The following is a 21,362-nucleotide window of genomic DNA, read 5'->3' as shown; positions in this document are numbered from 1 at the left end:
CTAACCCTATTAATGCGCTCTACTTTCTCTCGCAAACTCGCAATGGCGTCGAGGAGGGCGCTGTGCAAAGCGATCGCGGCCAGGCGATTGCTCGGGAGCTCCACGCGCATTGGAGCTCACGGCCTCTGGTACGTCGGCGCCCAGGGAAGCGATGGATTTCTGCTCGACAAGCCGCGGGATTTTGACGATTGGAGGATGATTCCTCGCGTCTTGAGTATTTTTGGCCCGCGATTCGTTTCCACTTCCTCGCAGCAGCGTCCATCGGAGGAAGAACAAGAAGGTCGCGGTAAAGCTTCGTCCAAATTGGAGGCCGGAGAAGAAGGCTGGGCAGCGAAGGATTTTTTCACTTGGCCAAACACCATTTCTCTCGGACGGCTTGCTCTTGGGCCGGTGCTCGCCTGGTATGTTTTGCTACTTTAGATCTTCCCAGCTCTTCCTGGTGATTGATTCGTTTGTAGTGGCGTCCAGGGCGATCGTGGAGGGATATACAGGAACAGCATTTTGGGGAATGCTAGTGGGAGGATTCAGTGACTGGGTATGAGTCTTTTTTTTTCTCTTCTTGTTTGTCGATTGAGTTGGTTCCATTGTTTGATACGAGGTCTTACAGCTTCTTACAGCTCGATGGCTACATTGCAAGAAGAACAAAGGAAAAGTCGGCTCTCGGCTCCTATCTTGATCCCCTTGCTGACAAGGTGCATTGTTTCGATGGTTGAAAGTGATAACACGCACTCTGGTTCGTCCATTTGCAGGTTCTCATAGGATCCGTGGCATTGTCGATGACGTATACGGGGCTTCTATCTCGTAAGTTTCCTTGTCGTGAAGGAAGAAATCGGGCTTTCTAAGCTTCTCTATATTTTTCAGCTCCAATGGTGGTGCTGATAGTGGCCAGAGATGCGGTTCTTGTGACGGGCGCCTTCTACCTTCGTGCTCGCTCGCTAAAATGGAAGGTACGTGTAGAAAGAATTCTAGCTCCCTTAACAGGCTTGCATTGTGCGTTCTCCTCAGTGGTCTGGTTGGGGAGAGTTTGTCAAAGGCGCTCCTAAGGTGCAACCGATCTTCATCAGCAAGGTGAAAAGAAATAAGCTCTAGCTCGCTATATATTATGTTTAAAGCTTTTCTATCACACAGGTGAACACGGCTCTCCAGCTCCTCCTCATCTTTGCGGCACTTCTCGAGCCAAACTTCTCCCACCAAGGCATCAACATGGACTTGGTACAATTCTTCTTGAGGTATCTCCTATTCCCGTTTCGAGTCAAGACTCACTCGTGTGCGTGATGTAGCTGTTCTGTGGCGGCCACAACTCTCGGTTCCTGGGCTTGCTACGGTGTGCTCTTCTACCGAGACACGAAGGGGAGGCTCTCTGCAAGGCAGTGACTGAGAAGTTTCGCTTGAGTCAGCTCACAAATTTTTCCTGGGAGACGCTAACGCTCGTAAGTCCACCACCTCGTTTCAACTAGCGGGAGAGGTGGACCGTCGGGGCTGAGACACATCAGCTTCGTCCAGAAAACGCTCTGGAACACCTCGCTAGGATCCGGCGGGCGGAGGCAATCCTCGACTGAATGAGACGCTGAGGATATATTACTCGGTGAGATATCTCATTATACAATGTCAAGTTTGCGTAAAAGCAACTTTGTGCTTGCGAGTTGAGAGCACTTCGTATCTCGCAAGATCATACTGTGTTCTTGTCCTCAAGGTCGAAGGATCTTCTTTTTTTCTAGCTACGGAGCCTGTTGCTCAGATGCCGCTGTGCTTCTTTTCATTGTCATGCGATGCCTGGGACGTTTGTCACGCTTCCTCCTTCCGAACTTATACTTTTTGGGATCACCAATGTAGTCGGCTTGCCAGATCTTCTTCAGTGGATTGAACTTGTTCTCAGGCCATGGATCGTCCGAGAACCTTGGATCACAAGCTGGAAGTCCAGCTTCTAACCGGCTACAAGAAAAAGTTCAGCTTAGTCTCGACTTGAAAACAAGAAAGAGAAACTTACCAGGTAGCATCACGCATCAGAGCTTCTTCTTCCTCTCGGCACCGCTGTCTGTGCATTCGCTCTAGCTCCAGCATCATCACTTGGCGCTTTGGAAGTGGGATATCTACGTGCTTGTCGCCTTGAGCAGCAGCTTCGTTGTAAAGCCGGTTTCTCGTCTGCCCAGCCAAGTCTTAAACCAGTGCTAAACTCCACAGAGAAACTTTTACCTGCCTTTCTTCGCGAGCAACGTCCAGCTCAAGCTCCGCTTTGTCAATGTTCTACAAAAGCAGATCACCAGTGTTAAAAACCTTGCAAGGTTTGTAGCTCAAAAACAAAGAACTTTACCACAAGGAATGATCGATATGGAACAGCTGCTGTTGGTGCTAAAATCCCAACGACGCCCGGATTTTTCCTTGCTGCCTTCCTCTTGATCAGTTGCTCATCGTCGTCGTCGAGGTCCTCCTCGTCGGTAAGCTCTTTCTCTACCTGGTTCACGTACTCATACCATTCTTCTTTGGTGGGTTCAGGAACTTTTTCTTCCTCGCCGTTCGTCTCGTCTCCTTTCTCGTCTTCGACTTCCACTTCATCCCCGGTGCCCTCTTCGTCATCTAGGATCGATTGCTCGCAAATGTACAAATGCCGGAGCTGGAGAACCAGAAGATTACAAAGAGATTAAAGCGAGCAATTAATGTGCCTGACCTTGGGGATGTATGGATGAGAGCATTCTCTGGGATCCGGTTCATCAGCAAAGGTTGGCTCCAGCTCTAGAGTAAAAGGTCTCCCTGTTTCTCTCTGAAAAAAAAAAAACTATCTTAGCACAGAACAACCATCGAAAAACTTACAGCGACTTCCTCATCGTGTCCATCTCCTGGTCGTTGTATGATTGGGGGATACTTGAATCTTCTAAATCTGCACGCAAAAACTTTAGCCACTACAATGCCGAGCTCTAAAGATCTTAAAGAGTTTACATGTCTTTGTCGATGTTGGGGTTCACGAACCTCATCTCGATTGGGAAACGATAGCGGTAAGGATCTCGCTTAGCCTGTAGTTACAAAACAAGGAAGTTTACTCGTAAAATCGAGTGAATCAATCAAACTTACAAGCACTTCCACCTCGACAATGCTCCCGACTTCAAGGATATGCCGCAGCTTGAACCAGTCATTGTCTTGAATTCCGACCCAGCTGATCGAAGAAGATGAAAAAGAAAAAAGTTTCAAACGAGGAAGAGAATCGAGCTGAAACAGAGCTTACCCGTCGTGAACGCAACCAAAGTAAATGAAAGCACCATCGTGTTTATCAATGTGGACGATCATGCCCACATGGTGCTGTCCGGGATATATAAATGGAAGCTCATACTGTGAAAAAACAAGATCAAAGAAGAACAAGGAGAAGAGAAAACTAAAACTACGAACCATTCCATCAGTGTACCGTGCTCCTGTGCGTCGTCTACCAGGAGAGTACTCGGGATCAACCTATGATCGATCGAAACAAGAGAAAGTTAGAACTCCGAGAATTCACTACGAAAGATAACTCCAAAGAAATGCTTGCCTCGAGAGCTTCTTTGTCTAGTCTTTCCTTGTTGGCGGCCACCCATTCATCATATTGTTTTACGAAAGTCTCCCATCGCGAGAGAGAAATCCCCGGATCATCGTGAGCTCTAGCGCCCTCCAAATCCTTCTTTTCCACCACCACATTCTCATACATGGTGTGCGTCTCGCGGATGAACTCCAGCTCCTTTTGATCCACTTCCCACCCCGGCGGCGGCCAATCCCTGGGAGGAATCAGCGCAAACGCCACGCTGTGGAAATCCAGCTCCTCCTCCACCTCTCTCACCTCGGGGGCCTTCTTCTCCCTCTTGGGCTTCTTGTCCAGCAGCTCGATCACGCCCTCCGGCAGCCGCGGATTCTCCACCGACGCATCGCCCAAGCTCTTGAGCGCGAAGTGATTCTCCGGTGGGTGGACCTCCTCCCATGGCGCCCATCCTCTCCCCCACAGCCACTTCAGCTCCTCGCGCGCCCGCTCCTTCTCGGATTTGCCACTGGTGGATGCCGCTGCGTCTGGATCGCCATCGTCGTCCTCTTCTTCCTCGCTGGCCTTGGCTTTGGAGGATCTGGAAGCCCTCCTAGATACAAGAATGCGCTGCTGGTGGCCGGGACGAGGATCTGGGTGCTTGCATTCTAGCTTGCTCCTGGAAATCGAGGGAGAGAGAGAGGATGCTACCTTATCTTTCTTGCTCGCAGTGGAGGATCCAGGGAAGTGGCAGTAGCGAGAGGAGACCGAGACCACGGAGCTGGTCATGGACTTTTACTTAAACCCTAGGGGGTTTTCATTTGGAGGGATTCTTGGAATCTCAAAATCCTCCAGTGTAGAAGTGACCAAGTCTATAGTAACTCGATAGTAACTCTCAGTGATATTTAAACGAGCTCAATCTTTCTCTTGTCAAGCAAACTTGGCACAGCATATGCCCAGAGCTTGTATTTGCTAAAGTAAATGCCCAGGCAGGGCATTTGCCTCCGGTGAAGGACTCTGAGATATGAGAGCCCTACGGTATTTAGAGGGTAAGGTGTCTATTCATCTTGTACAAGGAACATTTAAGCGTATCCTAGGATCTTCTTCAAATTACTTACAACAGACCTCTTGGCGTATTTGTATGCCTTCTCATCGTCAAGCCTGAGAGTGTTGAAACAGAATATCTATTTACCTATAGTTTTGATGGGCGGTGGCCATTTTGAAGCATGAAACTGATGGATGCAAGAATGCAATTTGGATTCTCTTTGTCGCGTCAGTATCGTCATCACACATCCTTGGATCTTCCCAATGTAGCGACGGGTTGTATATATCGGTGACCGGACGAGGCTCAAAATGAGAGCTCCACATCTGAAGAACCCCTCTCTTGGCCACTGTGGGATGTGAAGCTGGAGATTATATCAAACCCGTTGAAGTTTACATTAGGTGCGTTTGAGAGGACTAGTTGCTAGGGAGAGGAACTATGGCGTTGAAGTGTTGCGGATCCACTGCTCGTCTTCTTGTTGGAACAATTTAAGTGCTTTAAAGTCAGATTAATTACAAATGTCACAAAGGGTTTTCCGGGGTTTTCCAAGTGAGGTGACGCGAACCATCAAAGTTTGCTTGATAAGTTTGTCCAGTGCTGCCCAGCTTATCTGTTTGGGTTCTGGAGCGAAGCCAAATTAGCAACTTCTGTGTCTCACATTGTATTAGGAGCCAACGGAAGAACAAGGCAAAAAATAAGATTGAATGCGATTACGAGACGACTCTAGCCAATAACACCATGGGAAAATCCAAGCTGATTGTTTCCACACTTTGGAAAGTGAAATATTCCTTAGATTTTCACTTCCTGTTTATTGAGATAACCCTAAACTTCACAAATCAGCCAGCTTAGGTTGTCATAATGGGAGACGCTTGAAAAATTTTTTGCTGTGTACTAGAAGTGAACAAGTTGCAGTAGCGAGTGAACGAGTGGTAAGTAAAATCTTTTTCTCACAGGGGCACTACTGCACCGCCAAGAGCTGTGCTTCTTCATGTCCACCTTGCTCACAGCCTTGTGAGAAACTCTACTTTCACAGCAGATGCACAGACGTCTGTGGAGCACCATGCAAGAAGTGCCTCGAGCCTTGCTCCTGGAACTGCGAGCATTTCAGCTGCAAGTTTTTGTGCTTCGAGATCTGCGAGAGGCCACGCTGTGACAGCACGAAGCTGCTCGTTTGTGAGCATCCCTGCATCGGACTGTGTGGAGAGCCTTGCCCAAGTGCCTAACGCATTTGCCACCCGGATACTTTCGATGTATGACTTTGGGGGAGAGCGGGAGCTCCAATAGATTCATCCAGCTTCTCGACTGCGGCCACATCTTCGAGGTAACTGGGATTGACCAGTGGATGGATATGGACGATCACGGTGCACCAAATTCTTCTGTAGCAATCGTTCCAAAATCCTGGTCACTAGATTTAAGTTCTTTGATCTTATGCTGATGCATTACGTTCTCATAACTTCGTTGCAGTCCCGCATGTAAGATGCCAGTCTAGACATCTTTCCCCTATGCAAATGCAGTGAAAAGAAAGCTGCATCAAATAGAGCTCGTCAAGACGAAAGTCAGTGAATGCGAGCAGACAAGAACAGGCATGGAAATGCTAAGCAGGAAAGAATACCAGCACACACCAACTTTTCAGAAATGTGAGTTAGCGCTGACATCAGTTAACATTGGTTACCCCCGGCTGGACGAAGGACCGCAACCGAATGCCTTTTTATTTTTTAGCACACCCTAAACACCATATAAATCCGCGCCTGCAAAAGGTAGGGTTTTCGCACAGGAAGCTAAGGTATATGGGCAAGAGCAGAATTGCAATTGTGGGAGACGTCCATGGCGCGTGGGACTCAAAGCTGGATGCCCAAGCCTTGGAGCTTCTCAAGCCGGATCTGGTGCTGTTTGTGGGCGACTTCGGCGACGAGAACGTCCAGATCGTGCAAGAGATCAGCAAGCTTGGAATGCCCAAGGCGGCAATCCTAGGCAACCACGACTGCTGCTACAGCGCTGCACACAAGCCGACGCCCAAGAAGTGCAGCAGCGCCACCAAGAGGTTGGATCAGATGCTCAAAGCCCTGGGCGACGATCACGTCGGCTACAGGCGCAAAGACTATCCAGACTTGAAGCTGAGCGTAATTGGAGTGAGGCCCTTTGCAACCGGCGGCAACAGGTTTTACAACTCGGAATTCCTGTCCAGCACCTACGGCGTGGACAACATGGAGCAGAGCGCCACAAGAATCGCCCACCTGGCCCTGTCCGCGCCCGAGGGCCACTCGCTTGTGTTCCTGGGCCATAACGGGCCCGCGGGCCTGGGCTCTCAGCCTGGTGACATTTGCGGCAAGGATTTTGACAAAGGCGGTGGAGGTGATCACGGGGATCCGGACTTTGCTCGGGCTCTAGATATGGTCCGGGAGCAGGATGCATCCAGGGTGGCGCTAGTGGTGTTTGGACACATGCACAGGCAACTTCTTGGTTACAATCGTGGCAAGCAACGCAAAATGTGTTTGTGTGATGCCAAAAGTGCTGCCAAGACGGGGACGGTCTACGTAAATGGAGCCGTTGTGCCGCGCTGCGAGGACGAGCGGAGGCACTTCACAGTGGTGGACATGGCAGCGGGGCGGGTCGAGAGCGTCAGGGAGACTTGGGTTGCGGTTCCAAAGGATGGGCCGGCTCATCTTGCATGTGAGGAAGTCTTGTTTGCTCACAGGCCAGTCCTGGCTGTCAAAAACAGAGCACAGAGAGTTCCATCCAACAATGTTTGCGCTGCTACGGCAAAACTAAAAGCTAGCATTTTTTAGATATTATGGATTTACGTGTATTAAAAAAAAGACAAAAAGTCCTTTTACATCTTTAAATAGGACTTTTGATTATGTTATAAACACAAGATTAAGCTAAATGAATATAAATACTAGAATATCCAGGTAGATTCATCATATTCAATTGTTAATTGAAGGACATTATGCAAGCAATCATCCCATCATACTATAGTGCTCTATAGTCAATATCTATATGTTTACTAATTAAATTAAATCACTGGTATTTATTTGATTAAATTTTAATTAAATGATAGAATATAATTCTGAGATTATTTATTGCAACAAAGGGGCATTTTTGTTTTCATGTTTCATGGTAAACATTGCAAGACCATATAAATAATTTACGAATAAATGTTACATATATACACTTTTCAAGTTGCATTGGATAGTTTAAAATAACACTTTTAAGCCTTTGAAATACAAAATTTTCAAATTAGATTTACAATATGATTTCAAGCTATGATCATAAAATATAAATAATGTGAATCTCAGTATAAACTATAATAGAATATCTACAATATAATATATTAAGTTTTTGGTTCCATAGCCATCATCAACTCAATTTATCAGTCATGTTGGAAATAATCAAAATGAAAAATTAATTTTTATCTTAATAATCCATCATGTAATAAATTATGAATAAATAACCATTCTTTAAAGAAGATGAAATATTATTTTGAATGGATAAATGAGAACGAGTGAAATGCAATTTGATTTCATACAGAGATCATGCAACAATTAAATGCTTACAAAGTTGATTTAGATGGAAAATGATATAAAATAATTATAAATAATTTCACATATATACTTCTAATATTGAAACTAGAATGTAACTTATAAACAAAACTTTTTTGTGTTTAAAAAAGATTATATAAATTATAAACATCTTATTCAAAATCATTTTGGTCGGCCACTATAGAATTAGGGCTAGGGGGGACTCTGTATCTAGGGCCAGAAATGGCGATGGCGATGGCGTTGCATTCTCCCGCGGCGGTGGATCTCGCCTTGGCAGCGCCACGGCGCTGCAGAGTAGGCGATTCGCGGATTGTTTGCATCGGCGGCCGGAGTTCCAAGGTAAATGCGGACTGATAGATCTCCCGTGCGTGACACACTCGCTGTGCTCCAGGAAGAGGCCGCTCGAAAGGCTCTAGAACAGGCTTTAGGTGGGAAGAAGGAGGCGTTCAGTAAATGGGACGAGGAAATCCGGAGGAGAGAGGCTACTTCTCGAGGCTCTGGCGGAGGAAAAGGACGTTGGGGGGGATTCGGCGGTGGTGGAGGCGGCGGAGGCGGCGGTGGTGGTGGCGGAGGTGACCCCGCGAACGAGGGCTCCTGGGAAGAAGCCAAGCAAATTGTCTTCGCTTTCACGGGGTTGATTGGAATCGTAAGTTCGTGTTTCGTTCGTCCATCCATGCATGAACTAACTGATGTCCACTCTTCTCTTTTCTTTGCAGTTTTTCCTCCTCACGAACGGGAAGAAGTCCTTGGTTCTTTTGCTTAATCTTCCCAAATACATGCTGATGGGGGGAAAGAAAAGCGTCGCATTTGTGTTGAATCTACCGCTGCTGCTTCGAAGGGCGACGAAGCGAAAGCAACAACAAAGTGGTGCTACTACTCCTCCTCTAGCTCCCGTGACCAGTGAGCCTCAAAGCGCGAAGTCACGCGTGATCAATAAATGGGGAAGAGATTAGGATCCAGGTCGGTGAGCACACCTTCAGTTTTCCTTTTTTTCTTCTTCTGGTCATAGTGAGACTTCTCAGAGATTTTGGATGCGAAAGTATTACTACCGTGGAGCCACCCTCTCCCATTCTTCGTGAATTCATGGAAAGAGGTACCAGCCTTCCTTTTCTTCGACTGTAGCTTAACAGCGAGAGCTGGATCGATTTTAACAGGCACAGGGACAAGTTTGTTTTCTTCCCGAATTTCCACAGGTTGAGATCCCACACCCGATCAAACAGGTGTCTGGAGTGAAGCTCAGCATTGCATCACTGCTTCTATCACATCCGATCGATCGCTCCCGACGCCGTCAAAGCGTCGATGAGAAGAGAAGAAAGACTTCTTTTTTTTTCTTCTCGACTGACCGGCTCCAACCAAGGAAGGATCAGTCGTTTCGGTTGGTAGGACAGTCACGCCGGCTATGGAGTTTTTGCGGCATTGTCAAAGACGCGGCGACTTTGTTAAATAGGGGAGAGAAGATTCCGGGGAATATGCTCGCAAAGCTTTGTCGTCTGGACATTATGATGTTGCCAGGAAGACAACCGATGATCTGAGAAAGTTTGCCAGCGATCCAACGGTCGGGATTGCACGGACCCCTTGACTGACATCAACGGCTGGCTCCAATGCGGGGGCTTTCATTCAATCGCTCGAGCTTGGCGTGATGGCGGTGGTGAGTTGTGTGGAGATTTTGATCCCCTGGAGGAGATAGCGAGGTAGCGCCAGTGCGGCGAGGCGGCGCCCGCATTCTCGGGGTCGAAATATCCACGTTGAATCGCCGGTGGATCATCGGTCCAGGGGGTGGGCACGGGGGCCGCTAGGATGCGATTCGTGGCGTAGATCAGGTCAGGGAAAGCAGATCTGGGAGGAATCGAGCGAGAAAAGGATGCTGGAGGGCGCGATTTTTGCGGTAGGATTGGTAATGTGTGCTCTTGGCCTGGGATCGGCGAACTCGCTCTTCAGCGACCATGTCTCCAAGCCATTCAGCGCGTCGGATATGCACTGGGTGGACAACCAGGGCCAGTTCATGCAATCCGCGAGTGGGAATTTCATCCTCACATTCTTCTACTCGAGTCGCAATCAGTACTACCTCTCGGTGGTGCTGGGCGCGGCGATCAACCAGATCGTGTGGACTGCCAACAGGAACGTCCCCGTGAGCCAGGCCGATAATCTCATCTTCCAGGACGATGGCAACGTCATCCTCTTTGGGCCGCGCGGCTTGCCGGTCTGGAGCACCGGCACGAATGGAAGCGACGCGCAGACTCTCCGGCTGCTCGATAGCGGCAACTTGGTCGTCCAGGACAGCAGGAACAGGACGCTGTGGGAGAGCTTTGCGCATCCGACCGACGTGATTGTGGTCGGGCAGAAGCTCCAGCGCGGGATGAAGCTCACGAGCAAGAAGTCGACGACGGACTTCTCCCAGGGCCCGTATAGTTTGAGCTTGGGTGACCACACATTGGAGCTGGAGATGGATATGGGAGGAGGAGCTCTCGTCCCATACTGGAGGCTGGCCACGGACGTGCGATCCATCTTAAACTTCCAGACGGACCCCGAGTTTGCGAGCGTTTCTCCTGGGCAGCTCGGTCTCTACGACGGTAGCTCCACACTCGTCGCCACGCTACCGTTGCCGAGCCAGACGAACAGCTCCGGCACCATGGTGTTGCTCGTTCTCGGCTCCGATGGAAATCTAAAGTCGAGGGCGTTTACGTCGAGTGGCCAACTTCCCGATGCTTCCGTTTTCTTGGACAACTGCTTGCTGCCAAGTCCTTGCGGGCCGTATGGAGTGTGCTCTTCCAACGGGCAATGCAACTGTCCGGCCTCGCTTCCACTGATAAATCCCAGTAATCCGACGCAGGGATGCAAAGTGGCGGCTTTGGACCTCTGCAAATCCCCGCAAGACTTTCAGTTTCAAGACCTTGATACGAACTTGTTTTACTTTGCAAACCAGTTTGCTACACCAGCATCCGCGGTCACGCTCCAGGATTGCAAGCGACTTTGCACGGAGAACTGTTCGTGCACGACCGGGTTTTTCAACACGACGTCGGGGTCGTGCTACTTGTCCAACACGGTGAAGCTCGGGAGCTTCGACAGCACAAACGGTGGCTTCCAGACGTTTATAAAAGCTCCCAAGAAACAAGGCAACGATGGGCAGAAGAGCATTCTGATCTACGTGATCGTCGGCTGCAGCCTGGGCTTGATCCTCGTCCTCATCGGTGGGTTCGTGTGGTGGTATAAGCGGAGGCTGAGAGCCGCAAGAGCCGATCCAGACGAGGAGGATGGCTTCTTGGAAGCCATACCCGGACTTCCAGCGCGGTTCACGTACAAGGAGCTGCAAACTGCGACTAATGGATTTAGCAAGAAACTTGGCGGCGGTGGATTCGGTTCTGTCTACGAAGGCACTCTCCCGGACAAGAGCAAGGTGGCGGTGAAGCAACTGGAGAGCATCGGACAGGGAAAGAAAGAGTTTCGAGCGGAAGTCGCGACTATCGGCAGCATTCATCATGTGAACCTCGTCAGGCTCCGTGGATTTTGCTCCGAGGGAACACACAGGCTCCTGGTGTATGAGTTCTTAGCTCGCGGCTCGCTGGATAAGTCTCTCTTCAACGAAAGCAGCAGCCAGTTGCTGAGCGACAGCCCCGTGAATCAACAGCCGCCGGTCGTGCTGGACTGGGACACGAGATACAACATCGCGCTGGGAACCGCGAGAGGGCTGGTTTACTTGCACGAGGACTGCCGCGAGAGGATCATCCATTGCGACATCAAGCCGGAGAACATCCTCCTGGACGAGCACTTCACGGCCAAAGTGTCCGACTTTGGGCTGGCCAAGCTCATGAACCGGGAGCAAAGCCACGTCTTCACGACCATGCGAGGAACTCGGGGCTACCTCGCGCCCGAGTGGCTTCTCAACACCGCCATCTCCGAGAAGAGCGACGTCTACAGCTTCGGCATGGTGCTGCTGGAGATCGTGAGCGGCCGCAAGAACTTTGATCCCAACGAGACGTCGGACAAGTGGTACATCCCGGCCTACGCTTTCAAGCAGGCCGAGGTGGGAGCCTTGGTGGAGTTGCTGGACGCCAGGCTCAAAGGCCACTCAAACGAAGAACAGGTGGTCAAGGCCGTGAAGATCGCGCTGTGGTGCATCCAGGAGGAGATGCATTTGCGGCCCTCGATCGGCAAGGTCGTCCAGATGCTCGAGGGAAACGTTCCAGTGCCGGATCCGCCACTGTCGAGTCAATTGGCGGTGAGGCTTCACGCTCGAATGGCCGACGCTGTGAGCGAGCGAGATGGGTACTCGCTCGGCAGCGAGTTTAACAGTGAGGATCTCCTCTCGGCGAGCTACTTGTCCGGCCCAAGGTGAAGTCCGCGCCGTTGGATCGGCATCTTCCGTTAGTTCGAATGTACACCGTCCGATTAGAATCGAAAGAATATCTCAATCTTGAGCTCTCTCTCAATTTTAGGGTTCTTCGTTCTCCCGCCAGGATAGGGTTTTGAGAATGGGCAAGAAGCAGCACAGCAAGGATCGGCTCTTCATCACACGCACGGAATGGGCGACGGAATGGGGAGGCGCCAAGGACAGGGACGTGCGCCTTCCGTTCAAGCGCCTTCCATACTACTGCTGCGCGTGAGTTTTTCGATTTCATGATTTCTAGCAGGACCTGGGAAAATGTGGTGTTCTAGGCTTACTTTCACGCCATTCTCCGATCCAATGTGTACGAAAGAGGGGCACGTCTTCGAGCTCATGTAAGCTGATTTTTCTTCGTTTTTCCTGACTTTTTTCCAGGCATATCGTGCCTTATGTGCAGAAGCATAAGAAGAATCCTGTCACTGGCACTCCTCTCAGCTTGAAGGATTTGATCAAGCTAGAGTTTCACAAAAACGCAGATGGTGAGCGAGTCATGCTGCTCTTTGATTGGTTTTGAGCGTTGCCTTTTGACTCTAGTTTCTTGTGTGCAGGAGAGTATCACTGTCCTGTCCTTCACAAAGTCTTCACAGAATTCACACACATTGTTGCGATTAAGACGACTGGGAACGTCTTCTCGTACGAGGTTTGCAATCAGCTATAGAAGTAATCTATTGTTTCAATTTGTAGTTCTGTAGGCAATCAAGGAGCTCAATTTGAAGGCCAAAAACTGGAAAGAACTTCTAACTGATGAACCCTTTAGCAGGAATGATATAATCACCATTCAGGTAAATAATTGTTTGCGTCATCTTAAATCTGACAAGACATTCTGTTATGACTGAAAGGATCCTAACCAGCTCGAGACAAAAGTTCTGTCAGAGTTCGATCATGTTCAAAAGGAAATTATTGTCGAAAGCGAAGGTATGCGTGTTTCTGTGTCTTTTCAGTTCGTTGCAATATCTTGTGTCGTAGAGATGAGGAAGATGAAAGAAGACCCGGAGTACTACATCAACATGTCCGAAGATACCAAGCGTATGCTGCGAGATCTGGGAACCGAGAAAGCGAAACAAGTGGCAGACGAAGGTGGTGGTGGTGGTAAAGCTCAGACACAGCGTGCTGCCGCTCTTGCGGCTGTGAAATCAGCTAAAGAGATTCCTGAGGACACAACTCCTGCTCCAGCAATGAGCATTGTTGACAAAGCGTCTGCTGCTCTACACGGGAAACCTCACGCCTCCGCCAAAGCGCTGAGTGCAGAGAAGTCCGCTGCTCGTGTTGCTGCTCATGTCGCCGGCGAGCGTGTGCCCGTTAACACGCAGCTGGTGAAGAGCCGGTATTCGTCGGGGGCTGCTTCTCGATCATTAACTTCAACAACGTACGCTCCAGTGACGACGAACGAAGAGGAGTTTGTGAAAGCGGAAAAAAATCCGAAAAAGAAAGGATACGCCAAGCTTCAAACCACGCATGGCGAGCTTAACATCGAGCTGCACTGCGACATGGCACCACGGACGTGCGAGAACTTCCTGACCCTTTGCGAGCGCGGCTACTACGATGGTGTCATATTTCATCGAAACATCAGGTTTGTCCTAGATTTTGGAGATTCCATCTTGACGTTTCTATTCTCTCAGGAATTTCATGGTTCAAGGAGGCGATCCCACAGGCACGGGACACGGAGGGAAGTCTATATGGGGAAAGCCTTTCAAAGATGAGTTTCACTCCAAGCTGCAACATTCCGGCAGAGGCATACTAAGCATGGCCAACAGTGGTCCTCACAGTAACGGTTCGCAGTTTTTTATTCTCTACAAGTCGGCACCACATTTGAATCGCAAGCACACGGTGTTTGGCAACGTGGTGGGAGGCATCGAAGCTTTGTCTATTATGGATAAAGTTCCTGTAGACGATGAGGATCGTCCTTTGGTAAGCTCTTGTCCTTTCCCGTGTCTCTGCCTTATACTTTACTCATGCAGGAAGAAATCAAAATCCTGAAGGCTTCGGTTTACGTGAACCCGTACACAGAACCAGAGGAACCAGAAGAACAAAAACACAAAGCCGAAGAAACAGAGACGGAGAACGTGAGTCCCACACTTTTTTATTCTCTAAATGTATTTGAGCTCATGAGGAAGCACTGTTTTCCCAGGACAAGGTCGGATCATGGTACAGTAATCCACCTGTATCGACTGGCGGCGGAGTTGCCAAATACCTTAAATCAAGCGTGAAGCTAGCTTCGTCTCTACATGCTGACAGCGAAGAGCTGCCAAGGAAAAAGATCACTGCTGACTCTGGCGGAGTTGCATTTAAAGACTTCTCCGGATGGTGATATCGAACGCTCGTGACTAGAGCTTTGATTCATCCATCTTCGTCTAAATCGAGACTGGAAAGGAGTAAGTCTTCCCATTTCTAAAGCTGAGCATTCATATCTCTACATTATGACTTCCAGGTTTCTCGTAGATTTGAGCGGCGAGGACCTCGCTCGGTATGTCTGTAAAACTTTTCTGTATTGACAGTATATTATTCTTTCCCTCTTGCAAAATTATCTCCTCTAAAACGGTCCCTCTACGAGAAAGATATGCCTCTAAGAGCTCTGTGTGCGTTCTCTACGGTTGAATGCTTCCAAGGTTATCTCATGTTACAGCACTGAGCATCGCCTTTTTGCAGCTTGTCCCACATACACAACATCTGGCGCGGCGATTGATAATGTGCCGTGTAGTAATCTTCGACGCAACCCCATTGACAAAACTTGAGATTGTGGACGTAATGAACCGCCTGTGCAAGATTGAATTGGACGACCCACATTCCCATGCTCACGTCTTCCATCTTGAACAGCTGAAAGAGGAGAAGAGCATATATAAAGTAAGCAATCTCCTCGGTACTACGAAATCAAAGTTTCCTTACTCTCAGTGTGTGGTTGTTTTGCTGTTGTAAGATGAACTCGGCGATGTCCGACGAGATGACGTACCCCGGGCCATTAGCGTAAGGAGGATACTCTTCCTCGGGCCACTCCTGCGAACTCTCTCGATAAGCAACGACAAAGAGGAAGAAACAAAGATTTACCTCGTAAGTTACAGCCCATTTGCCTTCTCTCAATGGTCTGTGAAATTGGTTGATGTTACCCATGTAGAGTCCGGGGGCCTTCTTAGTGTTCTTCAACAAGTTGGCAATCGTTTCCACCCTCACAAAGGTATCATCGTCAGTTTTCATTACGTTCTTTGCTGATACGTTCCTAACCTGTGCCACACAGCAAAGATGACGTGAGTTTTCCTATAGACTCAACGAAGAAGCTCACCGCATATTCACAAATCGCGACAGTCTTGAGAACAACGAGATCGTAGTGATCAATGAAAGGCAAAATCACCATATCGCCAAAATATTCTGCTTCCTCTCTCACTTGTAAGTTGATCTCAAGGTCAGAATGCTGCAACAACATAGTCGCTCCAGGGATCAGAAACAAAACTTCCAACAGATAAGACACGACAAGCAGCTGCTTACCAGTGCGACGAAAAATCTCGCGATCACCAGCGATGATCGAATAGACGTCGATTGCATCCACGTCTTCCGGACGGCCATTCTCTCCGCAAAGTGGTTGCTGGCCGAGAGGATTCCTATGAAGAGATGGACGGATCCACCCGGTAGAGGAGGAGCCTTATATTGCTCCGACTCTTCCAGCGGGAGATCCGACGAAACCACCGAGTGTGACGATGGTAAGCCCGTCGCAACAACGGAGCGAACCTCAACGTCGCCGCCAATGGCAAAACCAGTGGCTTCCTCGAGGATGAATCCCTGCAAAAAAGAGGAGCTTGTAAGTTTCCCAGTCAAGAAAAAAGACGTTTTTCTCGAACTTACAGTCCGGTATGGAAAAGAAGTGATGTGCCTGCCATCGACACTAACGTGGTACCCCTCCCATCCAGCCCGAATCGTCAAGACGAACAGCCTCTCCTCGGCAAACGGGTACCGCCAGTCCAATCCTCCCTTCTCGGGCTCTGGTATCCAAGTGTTGAGCCAAGTGTTCGCGTTCTTCCCGGGAATTCGCGTCGCAGCGTTACTACTGCTGCCCTTGCTGCTACTCCCTTCCTCCTCTCTCAGCCAGTTCTCGCATCTCGGCAATCCATCCACTGCGAAGAACAGCGTAAAAAACCAACCTTTCGCGAAAGCTTTGCTATGACTTACCAGCTTCTTCATCCGGAGAGAGCCATCCCTCGCAGCGGAGCGCGGCGCCCCACTGCCCGCGGTAGCAAGTGTTCATCTCGATCACGGGCTTGCCGCTCCAGTCGCCCCGGAGCCGCGGATTTACGTGGAGAATTCGCGGCGGGTCCTCCCCGTTCACCAGCTTGAGCCCGCGGAGCTCCACCATGAACTGCGACACCATCACGTCGCTCTGGCCGTCGGGCAGCATCCTTATGTGTGGCGAGTTCTCGGGGTGGGCTTTGAGAGGCCGCGCGACGAGCGTGACCGAGGAGCCCGACGCCAGGCCGCACGGTATGACCGCGACGTTGGCGGTACCGCGCAGCTCGTCGCCGGAGACGATCACCACCTGGGGGCACTGCGAGTTCTTGCGCGGCGGCGACGAGGCCAGCGTGGTGAGGTTGCTGCTGTGCTGCTTTGCCGCCGCCGGCGAGGCGGCGAAGTTGGACTCGACGAGCTGCCACATCTTGGCGCCGGCGACGCGGGCGGCGCGGGCGGCGTGGAGCAGCGCGGTAGCCGAGGACGCGGGTGGCGAGCTTCGTTCCTCCTCTCCTCCCACTGGACGTGGCTTGGGCAATCCCTGTTCTTCCTGGGGATGGTTCTTACTGCTCGAGGACGGGCCAGAGCTCGAGGATCCATGGTGTTGCGGGGAGCGTGTAGAAGAGAGATCTTCTTTAGCTCCATCTATGAGAGCTCGGCGAGGCTTGGCTGGGATCTCTTCCCTGAGCTCCTGCTGCGTCGACGCGCCGACCGCCTTGAGCTGCGCCCTGGGCTGGAACAGATTTGGGGCTTCCAGCGTCATGGCGATCAGGCACAGCCCCACCACGCCCAGCATCACGCGGATGATCCGAAGCCGGCTCCACGGCGCTACCTCCCATCTCGATGGACTTTTCCTCATCCTATCCTCCCTGGATCCTCGCCAGAGAAGGGAAGAAGAGCAAGAAAGAGAAAGCGAGAGAGAGAGAGAGAGAGAGAGAGACCAAAAGCGACTGTGGTGGCTCAATCTAGCTCCTCCCAAAATGCTGGAAGCTCCCTCCCAGCCCAGAAATCTCTGCCCGTGACCGCCTCTTACACATCGCACTGCCAAATCCGATCCGGCCGCTCGAGTCAAAGCGCCTCCTTCCCTTACCCTCCTTGCCTACCACTGCCGCTGCTCTAGCGCGACCGCCATAGCAAGGGCCTGGATCCCCGCATCGTCGTCACCGCCACCGCGGCCTTGACGCCGTGTGATCCCACCGAGGGCGACGGCGCCGCGCGTCCGCTCGCGCCGGATGAATCCAAATCCCGGAATCCCCCACCATTTTAATTCTCCGGATTCCAAATTAGCGCCCCAGCGGCTATCCCGATCGATCGCTCCCACCTCGCGAATAGAAAGAACCCTATTTTTTTCTTCCTCCCCGAGGCAGCGTAGCAGCTTATTTTCGGGAGGAGACTGTACGGCTGGCTCGCGACATCGCCGTCCGTACGCGGTGTTTCCGTTGGCCGTGTCAGACCCGCCGACCTGGCAGCCACGTCGCGCCACGCCGGCGCGATGGGCGCCACGTCGGCCCATAACGGCTTTTGGCCCAGCCCTAGATTCTGTCCTGATAACTTTGTGTGAGACACATATACATGTCGTCGTCATGTCCCACCCCACGCCATTTTCTTTGAGCGCAAAGAATGCCTGGGTTAGAATTAGGTCTGACAAAAGGTGGTGGGGGGTGGCGGGCAGAATATATGTGGTGGGCAACACACGGAAAGAAGGCATATTTTGGAGGACGGCTCTGGGTAGAATCATAGGATTTTTACCCTTAAGACAATCATCCCTGGTATGATTTGGATTTCCCGGCATGCAACCATGTATTTGATATCCGTTCTTGTTCTTTTCTTTGTTGTTGTTTAACCAAGAAGATTGGGCGGATTTGTCCGGCTGGCATTCAAGGCACGCATCTTTCTTTAGCGAAATTGGTGGACACTTCGCTCTCGCGAATAGAAAATCTTCTACCGGGAAGGACAAACATATGTCCATTTGATTTGAAGGAGCGATTATACGGTTGGTGTTGATGTTATTGTCTTTCTCTTGCTGGTGGGCATAGCCATAGCCTAGGGTGGTGGGACTTTATAACCAAACCCCTGCATTTCTCGTTACCAAGAAAGATCCACTCCACCAGATATTTGGAAACGCCAGGACTCGAACCCCAGCCACAAATAAAGAAATCACATTTTAGGGTTTAGGGCTTGGAGCTTCAAGAATGAATGGGATGGCGGTGGCGCTAGAGAGGTGAGCGGCATTCTAGTCGATAGATCTCCACTGCCATGGCCGCGGAGGTCGCCAAGACCGTGGCGCTCGCGGACATCCCGACGCTCCACACGGATGGCGCTGCCGCGGCACCGAAGAAGGATGAGTATGAGGTGTCCGAGGCGAGCAAGGTCGCGCGGGAGAAGCATGAGAAGGACATGGAGAGGATCTTGCTCCAGCGGCGGGCGGCTGCGCTGGCGGTCCCGACCAGCGATGCCGCCGTGAAGGAGAAGCTGCGGCAGATGGGCCAGCCGGTGACGCTGTTTGGGGAGCGCGAGATGGAGCGCCGGGACCGGCTGCGCTACCTCATGGCCGATGAGGGTGGTGATCGGCTCCCCCAGAAGCAGGAGGCCAAGGAGGAGTCCGTCAAGATCTCGGCTGTCCAGAAGAGCACCTTCTACACCGAGGGCACTGCGGACTTGCTGCGAGCGAGGATGGAGATCCTCCACTTCTCCGTTCCTCGCGCCGCCGACAGGATTGCTCGAGCGAAGCGGAAGAGGGAGAATCCGGACGAGGACGAGGAGCAGGAGATCAAGTCGGTGCTCAAGTCCGTCGCCAACTTCTCGCTGGATTGCAGTGAGATTGGCGACGACAGGCCCTTGACGGGATGCGCATTCTCGCCAGACTCGGCGCTTCTCGCTACGTGGTACGTGAAAGTTTTTGTTTTCAGCACAGCTAGTTTCCAGTATGTTCTTTGTCATTCATCTTTTGTTTGTTTGTTTGTGTATCGCAGTGGCTGGACTGGTGTCGCGAAGATCTGGAGCGTGCCCGACGTGAAAAAAGTGGGAGCCCTCAAAGGCCATCACACGGAGAGGTTAACGGACGTTGTCTTCTCTCCCGATGGACAGAACATAGCGACAGCTTCTGCGGATCGGACAGCCATGGTCTGGGACCTTCAAGGAAACATGAAGATGGCTTTCAAGGGCCACTTGACGCGCCTGGCGAGGATCGCGTTCCATCCATCGGGAGCCTACATTGGAACGACCAGCTTCGACAAAACTTGGAGGCTCTGGGATGTGAACACCGGAGCGGAGGTGCTACTGCAAGAGGGCCACAGCCGGGGCCTGTACGGAATCGCTTTCCAGTGCGATGGCTCGCTGGTGGCTTCCTGCGGCATGGATGCCTTGACCCGCGTGTGGGATCTTCGTACCGGACGGAGTATCATGGCTCTGGAGGGTCATGTGAAGCCGGTGCTGGGTGTGGATTTCTCGAAGAATGGCTACCACTTAGCAACCGGAGGAGAGGATCATACGTGCAAGATCTGGGACTTGAGGAGGAAGGCAATGCTCTACACCATTCCGGCTCACTCCTCCCTGATTTCCCAGGTGAAGTACGAGCGCGAAGATGGATACTATCTCATGACAGCTTCTTTTGACAACACGGCCAAGGTTAGTACAAAGCTGCTTTTGCACGTCTTACGTGTGAGTTCCTTCTTGCAGGCATGGTCGGGACGCGATTTCAAGCCCGTGAAGACGCTATCGGGACACGAAGGGAAGCTCACAGGCGTTGATGTAACTTCTGGTATTTGTTTTTCCTTGCTCTTTTATTGGTACGCTTCAGGGATCAGGAATTGACGTGACTGCTTATTTTCGCAGACAACCAGTACGTTGTTACAGTGGCTCACGACAGGACAATCAAGCTGTGGTCGCAGAAGAACAGCCCAGCGGATGACAAAGAAGATGAAGAAATGCCTGACGTGGGAGAGGGAGAGCAACAGCAGCATGAGACACAAGAACTCGCAGAAATGGAAGAAGAAAAGGAAGAACAAGAACAAGACGAAGGAGAAATGGAGCCTCCTGTTCAATAGCATCCGTCGTCATGAGATTGGCGGCTCCAGGAGCTGGCGATGGAGACAAGCTAACAAATGGACGCAAGTACTCCCAGGCAATGTGTGTTCTTTCTTTTTCCTTCCCAGCTGCTTACCAGGTACTTTTCGTTTCGTTCGTCCTCGCCAGATAACTTGGAAGTGATGGAGAAGATCAAGACGAAGCTAGTCTTTGGTTATCCAGCTTACTTACCTTCTCTCCCATGGCGTCGTGGATGAGGAGGGTGTCAGTGGAGGTGGCTGTGATCGCGTCCCCACTCGTCACGCATTGCTCGAAATATCCCATCTCCTGGCTCAGCAGCGATTGCAAGTAGCTACTCTTGATGCCAGAAAGGGAGTGCTTAGAAATGGTACCCGGTGCGGCAGTCACAACAATCCCACGCCGAACGCAAAAAGAGGCAGCCATTTTTATTTTCACAGAAAATATCCATCTATAAGCATTACCATTGCTGACTCGCCATAAGCGTCATTAATCTTCCCAAACTGGAGGATGATAATCAGCGCCAGCAACTAGCAACAACATATCCGTGGACGCAAAACCAAGCAGCGGCTTGGCTGCGCATCTCGTATTTATCTCTGGCGAGTCGACACTGTTGGCATTTGGATCGCGGCTACATAAAACAAGCACCAGCGTCCTCATTCACTAAGCGTG

General features: G+C 50.8%; 7 protein-coding genes and 1 long non-coding RNA gene across 11 annotated transcripts; 6 read left to right on the top strand and 2 right to left on the bottom strand.

The window, feature by feature from the left end:
* Positions 1 to 4: 4 nt before the first annotated feature.
* Positions 5 to 1,672, top strand: LOC9629440 (cardiolipin synthase (CMP-forming), mitochondrial). Its single transcript, XM_002975390.2, has 8 exons — positions 5 to 401; positions 469 to 535; positions 618 to 692; positions 750 to 801; positions 862 to 947; positions 1,006 to 1,068; positions 1,129 to 1,229; positions 1,281 to 1,672. Exons 1-8 carry the CDS (start codon positions 13 to 15, stop codon positions 1,372 to 1,374), a joined length of 927 nt encoding a protein of 308 aa, XP_002975436.2. The 5' UTR covers positions 5 to 12; the 3' UTR covers positions 1,375 to 1,672.
* Positions 1,554 to 4,399, bottom strand: LOC9629933 (protein PLASTID TRANSCRIPTIONALLY ACTIVE 10). The gene is made up of 11 exons (XM_024680225.1): positions 3,515 to 4,399; positions 3,379 to 3,438; positions 3,218 to 3,321; positions 3,067 to 3,148; positions 2,935 to 3,008; positions 2,809 to 2,875; positions 2,666 to 2,758; positions 2,312 to 2,611; positions 2,194 to 2,244; positions 1,988 to 2,142; positions 1,554 to 1,932 (listed from the first exon to the last, which is right to left on the bottom strand). The coding sequence occupies exons 1-11, from the start codon at positions 4,262 to 4,264 to the stop codon at positions 1,719 to 1,721; spliced, it is 1,950 nt and encodes a 649-aa protein (XP_024535993.1). The 5' UTR covers positions 4,265 to 4,399; the 3' UTR covers positions 1,554 to 1,718.
* A 1,905-nt stretch (positions 4,400 to 6,304) lies between these two features.
* On the top strand, positions 6,305 to 7,303 carry LOC9629932. The gene has a single exon (XM_002975389.1). The coding sequence runs from the start codon at positions 6,305 to 6,307 to the stop codon at positions 7,301 to 7,303; it is 999 nt and encodes a 332-aa protein (XP_002975435.1).
* Positions 7,304 to 8,254: 951 nt separating this feature from the next.
* On the top strand, positions 8,255 to 12,467 carry LOC9629931 (G-type lectin S-receptor-like serine/threonine-protein kinase SD2-5). 3 transcript variants are annotated; one of them, XM_024680224.1, is made up of 5 exons: positions 8,255 to 8,395; positions 8,448 to 8,702; positions 8,773 to 9,016; positions 9,079 to 9,149; positions 9,211 to 12,467. In XM_024680224.1, the coding sequence occupies exon 5, from the start codon at positions 9,918 to 9,920 to the stop codon at positions 12,387 to 12,389; it is 2,472 nt and encodes an 823-aa protein (XP_024535992.1). In that variant the 5' UTR covers positions 8,255 to 8,395; positions 8,448 to 8,702; positions 8,773 to 9,016; positions 9,079 to 9,149; positions 9,211 to 9,917; the 3' UTR covers positions 12,390 to 12,467. The 3 variants fall into 3 exon arrangements, with proteins under 3 accessions (XP_024535992.1, XP_002975434.2, XP_024535991.1); XM_002975388.2 differs by having other exon boundaries at positions 8,773 to 9,149; XM_024680223.1 differs by having other exon boundaries at positions 8,773 to 12,467.
* A 32-nt stretch (positions 12,468 to 12,499) lies between these two features.
* On the top strand, positions 12,500 to 14,958 carry LOC9629439 (peptidyl-prolyl cis-trans isomerase CYP65). Its single transcript, XM_002975387.2, has 11 exons — positions 12,500 to 12,653; positions 12,710 to 12,772; positions 12,813 to 12,916; positions 12,986 to 13,077; positions 13,130 to 13,219; positions 13,277 to 13,352; positions 13,404 to 14,007; positions 14,057 to 14,345; positions 14,396 to 14,500; positions 14,566 to 14,809; positions 14,866 to 14,958. Exons 1-10 carry the CDS (start codon positions 12,526 to 12,528, stop codon positions 14,743 to 14,745), a joined length of 1,731 nt encoding a protein of 576 aa, XP_002975433.1. The 5' UTR covers positions 12,500 to 12,525; the 3' UTR covers positions 14,746 to 14,809; positions 14,866 to 14,958.
* On the bottom strand, positions 14,907 to 17,980 carry LOC9629930 (hydroxyproline O-galactosyltransferase GALT6). The gene is made up of 7 exons (XM_002975266.2): positions 16,593 to 17,980; positions 16,269 to 16,537; positions 15,915 to 16,205; positions 15,712 to 15,840; positions 15,480 to 15,653; positions 15,321 to 15,428; positions 14,907 to 15,251 (listed from the first exon to the last, which is right to left on the bottom strand). The coding sequence occupies exons 1-7, from the start codon at positions 17,503 to 17,505 to the stop codon at positions 15,045 to 15,047; spliced, it is 2,091 nt and encodes a 696-aa protein (XP_002975312.1). The 5' UTR covers positions 17,506 to 17,980; the 3' UTR covers positions 14,907 to 15,044.
* On the top strand, positions 15,552 to 15,793 carry LOC112348135. The gene is made up of 2 exons (XR_002992968.1): positions 15,552 to 15,606; positions 15,667 to 15,793. It is a non-coding gene; the product is annotated as an uncharacterized LOC112348135 (long non-coding RNA).
* Positions 17,981 to 18,821: 841 nt separating the features above from the next.
* LOC9629929 (U4/U6 small nuclear ribonucleoprotein PRP4-like protein) lies at positions 18,822 to 21,168 on the top strand. 2 transcript variants are annotated; one of them, XR_002992966.1, is made up of 5 exons: positions 18,822 to 19,531; positions 19,619 to 20,273; positions 20,325 to 20,406; positions 20,481 to 20,774; positions 20,841 to 21,168. XR_002992966.1 is itself a non-coding variant. In XM_024680227.1 (4 exons), exons 1-4 carry the CDS (start codon positions 18,903 to 18,905, stop codon positions 20,690 to 20,692), a joined length of 1,578 nt encoding a protein of 525 aa, XP_024535995.1. In that variant the 5' UTR covers positions 18,822 to 18,902; the 3' UTR covers positions 20,693 to 21,168. The 2 variants fall into 2 exon arrangements, 1 of the variants encoding a protein (XP_024535995.1); XM_024680227.1 differs by having other exon boundaries at positions 20,481 to 21,168.
* Positions 21,169 to 21,362: the final 194 nt, after the last annotated feature.

Source organism: Selaginella moellendorffii, unplaced genomic scaffold, assembly GCF_000143415.4.
Source record: "Selaginella moellendorffii unplaced genomic scaffold, v1.0 SELMOscaffold_27, whole genome shotgun sequence".
Taxonomy (NCBI): domain Eukaryota; kingdom Viridiplantae; phylum Streptophyta; class Lycopodiopsida; order Selaginellales; family Selaginellaceae; genus Selaginella; species Selaginella moellendorffii.
This window is presented reverse-complemented; position numbering and strand designations above follow the sequence as displayed.